Consider the following 10,469-nt stretch of genomic DNA (forward strand, 5'->3'; position numbering starts at 1 on the left):
ACAAAACCCAACCTGGGACTTGATCCTCACAACCCTGAGATCATGACCTGAGCTGAAACCATGAGTTGGACACTTAGCTGACTGAGACACACCCAGGTGCCCCTCTTCTTTTTTTTTAATAAGTTCTTAAAATTTTAGTGGAATTTTCAGCAAACTAACCAAGAAACCTCCAAAGCTCCATAAAAAATTGTTTTAAAGTTATTTCCCATTGGTTATTTCCAGAATGTCATAGTGAAATATCTGGGTCTTTCCCAGGACCTTTGAACACATGTAGCATACCCAGTAGAGAACCAGCCTGTTAGGTCTAAACATTAGGCACCAGAAATTTTCTCCTAGCAGAAATGCAATCATAAAAAGAAAAGCAACTTAGAGGGCTGAGCTGGCTCTATCCATCCCTAACCAGGAAGACCTGGGTGGTAATTCTAAAGGCCCACCTGGCACGAAGACAGGTGATACCTACTGCACATGACACTCTCCTCCAAGGAAGGGGAGGACCATCTCAACTCCTCCTCAAGCCTTTTTTTTGGAAATTAGCCTTGCCACTGGCCTGATGTCTAAGCTGCTTCTTCTTGGTCCTACAAAAGTTTGCCTTATATTTCCCAAGCCAGATCTCTTCAGGCATCCACTGGAATCAGACCATGATTCATCCCAACATTGAAAGTTCAGTCTCAGCCAAATGGTCCCCAGTCCACATTTGGGACACATTGAGAATGCCCTAACTTGTCTTTGGCAAGGAATGCCTTGTCTTGCCATTGTATGTCAACCCTGGCTAGGCAGGAGTGGACAAGACTGATTTCTTAGGGGAAGAACCACTGTCTAGAGTCAGAATGACATAGGGAGTGCTTCCACGATCCCCCTCCCCTTTCTTGTATCATGCGTCTTCTCATCTTTCTTTGTATTCTACTTCTCCTGCCCTCCTTTTTTTTTGGTTTTTGCCCCTTTTATTCCCCTTCTTCCTCATCTCTCAGTTTCCTGAGGGCTTCCCTGTATTTCTGGCCATCTCAGAGGCATCACTCAGGCATGCCCCATTGAGCCTATCGTCTGGTGTGGCACATCAGGGAACAGAGCTGCCATGTCACTGATCCATTGCCTCTTTCCACAGAGCTGGTTCAGGTCATCCATCACTTAGATGGGCTAGTAGGCCAGGCACCCCTGTCAATTCAATCATGAAGAATCATGTTTTCTGAGAGGCAGAAAGGGTCCTATGAGTGCTTTCAGGGTCCTTGTCACAGGTACCTTGTGAATAGCTGGCAGGGAATGGCAAGGGGCCTATGGCTCACAGACCATTTCAAGTGTGTTCTAAGGTAGCAGGAACAATCACCTGCAGTGTTCACTGAGGCCTAGCCAGGTGAATTGGACTGACTTTTAATATTAGGGATTTAGGTTCAGTATAAAGAATAGCTGTCCACCATGACAGTTCTGAAACCCTGATAAGACCCATTCAGGATATTCGATACAACTCTTTCCTTGGTGACATACTAGAGTGGGAGCTAGGGGCACCTGGGTAGCACAGTTGGTTAAGCATCCAATTCTTGGTTTCAGCTCAGGTCGTGATCTCAGGGTCGTGAGATTGAGCCCTGCATCAAGCTCCACGGTCAGCACAGAGTTTGCTTGAGATTCTCTCTCCTTCTTCCTCCACCCCTCCCACTCGTGCTCTCTCTCTCTCTAAAATAAATAAATCTTAAAAAAAAAATAAAGTGGGAATTAGCTTGTCTTTGGAATCAGATAGGTATACCTGAGTAGAAATCTTAGCTCTGCCATTAATAAATATATATGACTTTGAACCAGTCATTTGACCTTCCTGGGCCTCATTTTCCCACCTAATGACATAGACTAATGAGAATTAAATGAGATCATACACAGACCTCAGTTCAGTCTTCTTAGATGGACAGCCCCTCCATGTTTTACAAACGTCTCCAGGAAAGCCATTACTTTCCAAAGTACTACTGTGCACCAGGCACTGTACGTGATCTCATTTAACCATCATAACAACCAAGCTAGGGAAACAACACTTTCTCCATAAAGGCAGAGGGTTTATGTTCCAGCTGCATTCTAATATATCAGCTGGGACTTCAAATATGGGACCTCAAATATGCAACCATGTGTTGGCCCAAAACCCCACTGGAGAAGACCGGCAGGGTCACCACATGGAACGATGGTCTGAGCCACAGGCAGAGGCCAGAGGCCCAGTAGTTGGGGCTGGAGGTGCACCAAAGTCTTTTCCCTGGAGATTCTCAAAAGGTATTCTTGCTTACTCAAGCTGAGGCACCCAGAAGTTCCCTTACTTTCTACATTCTCAAGAGCAATCAGTTAAAGTAATAATAATAACAGCCACTACCACTTGGAGAACTGTGTCAAGCTCTGTGCTTCATGTGCTTTTTCTCGTTAAAATCTGAAAGAAATGACCCCATGAGGATTGTGCTAACATTTTGCAAATGGGCAACTCAGGCTTAGAAGGATGAGCAACTTGCCTGAGGTTAAGAAAGAGTAAATGGTGCAGCCAGGTTATGAACTCAGGCAGATTTCAGAGCCCACATTCTCAGCCTGATATCGCCCTGGAGGAAACGAAGTTCTCAGCATTGACTTCTTCTTCTTCTTCTTTAAGATTTTATTTATTTATTTGATTGACAGAGAGAGAGAGAACATAAGCAGGGGGAGTGTCAGGCAGAGGGAGAAGCGGGCTCCCCACTGAGCAGGGAGTCTGATATAGGGATCAATCCCTGAGCCGAAGGCAGACGCTTAACCGACTGAGCCTCCCAGGAGCTCCCACCATTTACTTCTTTACTCCCATTTTATTTCATTTGTTTAGCTTTGTTTTTGTTTTACTTTTATTTCTTACTTAAGTTTTTGTTTTAATTTCAGTTAGTTAACATACAGTGTTATAATAGTTTCGAGTGTGCATTATAGTGATTCAGCACTTCCACACATCACCCCGTGCTCACCATGACAAGTGCACTCCTTCATCTCCATTGCCTATTTCACCCATCCCCCCCTACCCATCTCCTATTTTTAAAGTAGGTATTTTTATTCTATCCAACACCACCTATATGAATCTCATTTTTTCTGGTTGTTTTCCATTATCAAAAACCTATTTACAAAACCTTACTGTGTAACCATAACCACACTAGGGGAAAAATTTGGTAATAAACAATATTTCCACCTGACTCACATATCCTACAAGAAGTTGCTTCCACATTTTCAGGCTCAGTTTCTCTTCCAGGTGGGACTTTCTCCACAAATGATGGTGGGAATAAAAAGGATGCTCTGTGCTCAGCTAATTCCAACCTCCCATGTACAGAGAAGTCAGGCAATATTGAACACACCTACCTTATGACCGTTTGCTTGTTGGGGTCATAGAGAGACATGAAGAGTTCAGCATCTTCCCCAATTCGGCACACAAAGTTCCTCACAAAGACATAGAGGCTGTGAGTGGGGGATGAGGAGATCCGGGAATACATTCCATAATCTGGCTGGTCTTTTGACTAAGATTTGGAGGAAAGAAAGGAGAGAGGTGGAGAAAATCAGGCCAGAACTACTGAGGATTCAAGCCTGAAGATTTCTGCATTATATCCAGGTCTACCAGCAAAAGTTTCTGTGAGCTGAGCCAAGTCACTTTGACTCTCTTGGCCTTGATTTTCTCATTTTGGGAAATACCACTGTTTGGTCCAGGCTTCCTCATAAAGTTAGTGTCATAAAAAGCACAAACCATAAAAAGAAAAAAAATGCTTAAATGGACTTCATCCAAACTAAAAACTTCTGTTTTTTTTTTTTTAATGCATTTAAGAAAATGAGAAGGCTAGGCACAGATTGGGAAAATATATTCACAAAGCACATATCTGATAAGGAATCTGTATTTAGAATATTCAACTATACAATTGTATTTAGAACATACAAAGAGTTCCTACAACTCAATGATAAAAAAAAATCAACCCAATTAAAATGGGCAAAATTTTTGTACGGATACTTCACACAAAAAAAGATACAAATGGCTATGGCCAGTAAGCACATGAAGATATGCTCAACATCACTAGTCATTCAGGGAAATTCAAATTAAAACCACAATAAGAAAGCACCACAAAACCACTAGAAAGGCTGAAGTTGAGAGACTGGCAAGACCGAGTGTTGAACGAATGCAGAGCTACTGGAACTCTCATATACTGCTGATGTGAATGTGAAATTGTACAACCTTTTTGGGAAATAGTGTGGCAGTATCTTAAAATGTTGAACATACACAAATCATAGGATCCAGCAATCCTATTGTCAGGTATCACTCGAAAAGAATGAAAATATATGTCCACGCATATGTTTGCAAATATTCCTGTCAGTATTAGTTATGTAGCCCCCAGGTGGAAACAACCCACGTGTCCAACAATGGACAACTATTTGATGGTATAGCAACTCAGCAATAAAAAGGAAAAGAATAATATTTACAACATGAACCTCAAAAACATCACGCTGAGTAAAATAAGGCAAACACCAAAACCATATGCTTTCATTTATATGAAACTCCAGAAAAGGCAACGTGTAATCACAGAAAACAAATTAGGGATTGCCTGGGCCTAGACACTGGGAAAGGGGATCAACTCCAAGGGGACTCAAAGAAACTTTCAGGGTGACACAACTGTTGATATCGTGATTATGGTGGAGCTCACTCAACACTATATTTTAGTAAGATTCAGTAGACTGTAGCTCATGATGAATTAATTCCATGTGAAAATTATCTTAACAAAACTAAAAATAAATTTTCAAGTAATACACAGTGGCTAAAATGATTTTTTTAATCATAAGTAAGATTATGTTAACCTTGAAAAAAAATTATGTTTGCTTGAAGTCTTTCATTGGCTTTCCACCACACTTGGGATTACATCTTAACTGTTTTCTGTGACCCCTCAGGCCCTGTGAGAGCCAGCTCCTGCTCCCTATCTCTCCAAATCATTGCCTACACTTTCCCACTGCTCATCATGCCCTATCCATGCTGGGCTTTCTACTCCTTGAACATTCAGAACACAGTCCTACCTCAGGGCCTTTTCACGTACTGTTCCCTCTGCCTACAACACTTTGTCCCTAGATCTTCCCAGGCTTGGTGACTTCATATTATTCAAGTGTCAACTCAGATGTCTCTTCTGAGAGATGCCTTTCCTGATGGTACCTTTTAAAATAGCTCCTGATTCACTCTGATTCACATAACCCTAGCTTATTGCCTTTTAGAGACTTATCACCATCTGGAATTAATTCGTCCATTTATTTATTTACTTCTTATTGCCTTTCTTCTTTCCCCCTCTCAGAATATAAAATCTCCATGAGAACAGGAAACTTGCCTTGCGTTAAATTACCTGTGGGATGGATGCAGAGCGAATTACAGACCCAAGTACAAAAACACAATATAATGCATGTGGTTACTGATAATCTCAGGTCATAGAACAGATGTCTCCTTGCACAGTATAGACTCTGGCTAATTAGCCTATTATTTGAAGTTTATGATGTGCTATATGACTGTCTTGCTTGGCCAAAGTCTATTTTACAAAGCTCACCATTTCTTCCTTGATGCGCTCTGTGATTTTATCAGTCGCTTCCTCGTGTGCATGGAACAAGCTGATGACGCTGGTATTATCAGGGTCCAAGATATTTCCATCATCATCTCTGACAATCAGATCAAGCTCAAGTATTCTGAAAAGCAAAAACAGAGGGTGAGCATAAATCGGGGGAGGCTTAAGGCTTTAAGATGTTGGTGAGAAGTTTATACCAGAAAGTTCACCTGGTCTCTGAGAATTGCAGACTTCTATGGAACAGCTCTACACCAACAGCCTTGCACACAACCATGGGGCATACTGGTATAGTTCAGCCTCTTTGGGTGGTACTATGGCAGTGTATATTAAATTTTGTTAAAATGTATATTTCCTGCAATAGTGGATCTAGAGAAGCAGCCACATTTGAATGAGGATGCATGTTACAGCATTACTTGCGTCAGCAAAGTGTTGAACAAAACCACAATGTCTGTCAAAGGGAGAATAGCTAAATAAACTGTGACCTGTAATGGAATTCCATGCAGCAGTGCTTAATAAATATAATATAGCTTTAATATGTCTAATGATATATCTCAGTGAAAAATTAAAATATGAAAAAATGCATACACTAGGTTTATATAAACAAATAAAATGAGCCAGATATATTACCAGGGTGCATGTACATGAATGACAAGAAAAAAGAGAAGGGTCTGGACAAAAAGTACCAAACCACCAATACTACGAACAGGGGTACCTGTGAGGTGGGGTAGGACCCTGGGACCAAGAGGGGTTGGAGGGGTCAAAGGAGCCATGTGCCTTATCTTAAGCTGTTTTACAATATAATACAATATGATATGATCTGATATATAACAGAGAAGGTATTCATATGTTATCTATAAAACATTTTGAACATAGTTGCTGGGGAAAAATCTCAGATATATTGCTTGTTATTATATAAGCCTGCTCTTTAGCTCTTTGACTTCCAGGCCACAAGCGTTCCCTACTTGGTATTGATTTATTTCAACTGCATCTGCCATTCTGATTGGTATCAATGATACCTAATAACAGCAAATGCATAGCACTTGCGGTAAGCTCACATACATTAAATGTTTTATGTATATTAATGCATTTTATGTACTATTAATACTCCCATTTTACAAATGAAAAAAAGACCAAAGATATGGGGGGGGTTAATTAATTTGCTGAAGGTCACATAGCTAGTTAAAAAGTAATATGGCATCCTGTCTGCACTCTTAACCTCTATGGTATACTTTCTAGATGGGAGGTACTTAAGGGCAGTACTAGATTAAGGAACCAGGCGTAGGTGTGCAGAGGCCTGGACTTGAAGCTGCTTTCTCACTTGATGTTGAGACGGAGGACCTCAGCTATCCATACAAAGAAGGTAGGGGAAGTGGGCTGATGAAGACTCTGAGAAGTCCAACAGTGGTCCTACTTAGGCACCCTTACTGAGTACCAGAATCTGAAAGGGCAGCAAGGACAAATGAAGGAGACTAAATTTCCATCTCTTATTTGAGAACCAGATTGAGAAGCACACCTTTCATCTCATCCAAATGCAAACAGAAGGGAGCCAAGGTTCACCCGTTTGTCCACATTCATTAGAAAATTAACTTCCAAGTAGATATGATTCATAATGTTGCCCAGCCATGCTGCCGGACAGACGATGCTAAGGGGGAATAAATGCTTTCAACTAATGCTGAGCAGAGACTCGCGTGACCTCAGAAAAGATGGAGCATAGCCAATACATAATTTAATGCCAACATCTCTCTAGCTCTTTCTCTTCAGAATTTATCAAAGTGGATTCAGTTCTAAAATGAATGAATAAAACATTTTCTAGGGTCCAACTATATTGGGACTTGGAGGAGTCATTTGAGGATTCCTCACCCTTTGGAGACCAAGGAGCTTGCCCATTACCGGTCTCATGTGGAATTTCAGAACCTTTAGTAGTCACAGGCCAGGACTGTCAGGATTCCCATAATCCAGGGTCAGGAGAGGCTGTCTCCCAATTGAACAGCAGACCATTTACTTTGGAGAAATGAGCATTTTGACATTTTCTCCTCAGAAGTAGCCCCACACTGCTCTCTTCTGTTCGAGAAAGCAATAAGATGAACCCGAAACAAGGGTAGGGGAAGAAGCCTCCACCGTATGCAATTTTCAAAACCAAAAAAAATTTCAATGGTAATGAAAACAGAAATGGCTCCTTCTGTGGCTCCTGACCATCCTCCGGACAAATCCGAACTCCTTGATTTGGCGCTTAGGCCCTCAAGGCTCCAGCAGTTGTCTGCCTTCCTCTCCATGTTCATATTAATCTCGCTCCTCCCACATTCTCTCCCCGGTCCCATCTCCACCCCACGCTCCACCCTCCATTTCTTTACCTAATAATTCCCCCTAGTGCTGTTAGATTCTGGACAGGTGGCAGCCACCTCCTGCCTCCCCTCCCCCTCTTGTCTGTGTTTTCTGCTCTTGGGAAAGGCATGACTTCCTACTCAACTGTCTGTTCACTTCTCTCTCTCCCATATTAATCTACATCATCCTTGGAGGCAATAGGATGCAGTAATAGTTAAGCATTTGAACTCTGGAGCCAAGCTACTGGGTTCAAATTTCAGTCATCGGGGGCAAAACGACCTAATCACTCTGTGAGCTTCAGTTCCCTCATCTGAGAAATAGAGATGATAATACTACCTACCTACCTCATAGAGTTGTCATGAGATTTAACTGAGTTAATGCATGGAAAGTGCTTAAAACATCCCCTGGCAGAGAGTCACCACTCAGTAAGCTATTATTAATTATCATTGCTTGCTTTTTGTTGTTGATATAGCAGCTGTATTTTGTAAATATCTGTGTCCCCGAGGCCTAGCAGGTGCTCAACAAAAGTTTGATGTCTGTACAAATGGCTAACAGACACATGAAAAAATGTTCAAAATCATTAGCCATCAGGGAAATTCAAATCAAAACCACACTGAGATACCACCTTACGCCAGTTAGAATGGCAAAGATAGACAAGGCAAGAAACAACAATTGTTGGAGAGGATGTGGAGAAAGGGGATCCCTCCTACATTGTTGGTGGGAATGCAAGTTGGTACAGCCACTCTGGAAAACAGTGTGGAGGTCCCTTAAAAAGTTAAAAATTGAACTACCCTATGACCCAGCCATTGCACTACTGGGTGTTTACCCCAAAGATACAGACGTAGTAAAGAGAAGGGCCATATGCACCCCAATGTTCATAGCTGCATTGTCCACAATAGCTAAATCATGGAAGGAGCAGAGATGCCCTTCAACAGATGACTGGAGTAAGAAGATGTGGTCCATATATACAATGGAATATTACTCAGCTATCAAAAAAAAAAAATTCTCAACATTTGCTGCAACATGGACGGCACTGGAGGAGATAATGCTAAGTGAAATAAGTCAAGCAGAGAAAGACAATTATCATATGATTTCTCTCATCTATGGAACATAAGAACTAGGANGAAGATCGGTAGGAGAAGAAAGGGATAAAGGAAGGGTGGTAATCAGAAGGGGGAATGAACCATGAAAGACTATGGACTCTGAGAAACAAACTGAGGGTTTCAGAGGGGAGGGGGGTGGGGGAATGGGATAGGTTGGTGATGGGTAGTAAGGAGGGCACGTATTGCATGGTGCACTGGGTGTTATACGCAACTAATGAAGCATCAAACTTTACATCGGAATCTGGGGATGTACTGTNGGGATGTACTGTATGGTGACTAACATAATAAAAAAATATTATTATAATAAAAAAAAAAGTTTGATGTCTGAATGAAGGAACAAAGTGAATCATGGGAGAAATAGGCTGATTGTGGTCAGTCCCCCAGCACTAAATTCCCATCACGCTTCCCTGACTCTCACAGTGTGAGGAAGTGCACCTCACATAGCTCCTGACGCTTTGCCCAGAGGTCTGGCCTTCTGGCTTTCTGGAAGCCACCCACCAAATATCAGAGCTCTGAGCTACCAGGCCAGTGATAATTGAAAGTGTCCAAATCTCCTTCCCTTCCAGCTACATCATCAGGGAAGGGAGGCAAGAAGTAAAGGGCCCCCTAGCTCATGGCCTCCATTTCCAAAGATGCCTCTCACTTCCCCGAAGGGAAGTGACTGAAACTAAAAGTACAGGGCTAGTCCAGACAATGCTGCAGAGGCACAGTTGACTTGGGGAGGACCCCCTCCTCCTCCTTCTCCCATCACTGCCATTAATGGATTCATTCAGCTATCATTCACTGAGCACCACCCGTGTGCAGACCCTGTTCCGAACACAGAGAGATGAATTAGATGGCCACTGTCTTACAGAGGTCGCATCACAGCAGGGGAGAAAGGCCAGTAAGGAGATGATTACTGTGGAGGGTAAGTAAGGGCCTACAAGAGCACCTAACCCAGCCAGGGGTGGGTGCGGGAAAATCAGAGAAGACTTCCTATGAGCAGTGACCGTTTCTTCCATCCTTGGCCTTTTTTCTTAGGAGCCCCAGGAAGAAACAACATCTGAAGGTCACAGATGCAATTACTGCAAAGCAGCAAAACTCTCTCAATACTCACACTCCCAGCTGAGACTGTACTCAACTAACGATATCACTGCACCGATGGTGGCAGCAGCTGTGTGGCAAACCCTGCCTGTCACTTTGGGATGATGTGCATTATAAGCAGATTTGGACGCGCTTTCCAGCTGCCAGCAGGGGAACCAGCAGAGGGACTGTGCTCCTGGGATGGGAAGCAGCTGTAAGTTGAACCCATTGACTCTCCTATTGCCTATGGGTCTTCTTCCTAGCGCATATGACAAAAGCAAGAAATCCTGGCTGCTGGGAAATTTCCTTCATATCCCATTGAATGGGCTCTTTCTACTTCCCCCTCAGGCCTCATGGCCCAGGCTTCTGACCCATTTCACAATCTTCTACACCTGCCATGCTCTCTCATGCACTCCTACCTTCCTTTTTTTTGCCG

At 42.6% G+C, this 10,469-nt stretch overlaps 1 protein-coding gene across 1 annotated transcript in view; it reads right to left on the reverse strand.

Moving 5' to 3' along the window:
- The window catches only part of LOC100465542 (dedicator of cytokinesis protein 2), a 135,993-nt gene that overhangs the window by 106,633 nt on the left and 18,891 nt on the right, over positions 1-10,469 (reverse strand). Inside the window, exons 6-7 of the mRNA XM_034656751.1 lie at positions 5,532-5,667; positions 3,328-3,482 (exon numbers count right to left, since the gene is read on the reverse strand). Of these exons, the coding sequence (XP_034512642.1) occupies positions 3,328-3,482; positions 5,532-5,667 (291 nt within the window). The remainder of the gene's footprint in view (positions 1-3,327; positions 3,483-5,531; positions 5,668-10,469) is intronic.

This window comes from Ailuropoda melanoleuca, chromosome 3 (assembly GCF_002007445.2).
Source record: "Ailuropoda melanoleuca isolate Jingjing chromosome 3, ASM200744v2, whole genome shotgun sequence".
NCBI classification, from domain to species: domain Eukaryota; kingdom Metazoa; phylum Chordata; class Mammalia; order Carnivora; family Ursidae; genus Ailuropoda; species Ailuropoda melanoleuca.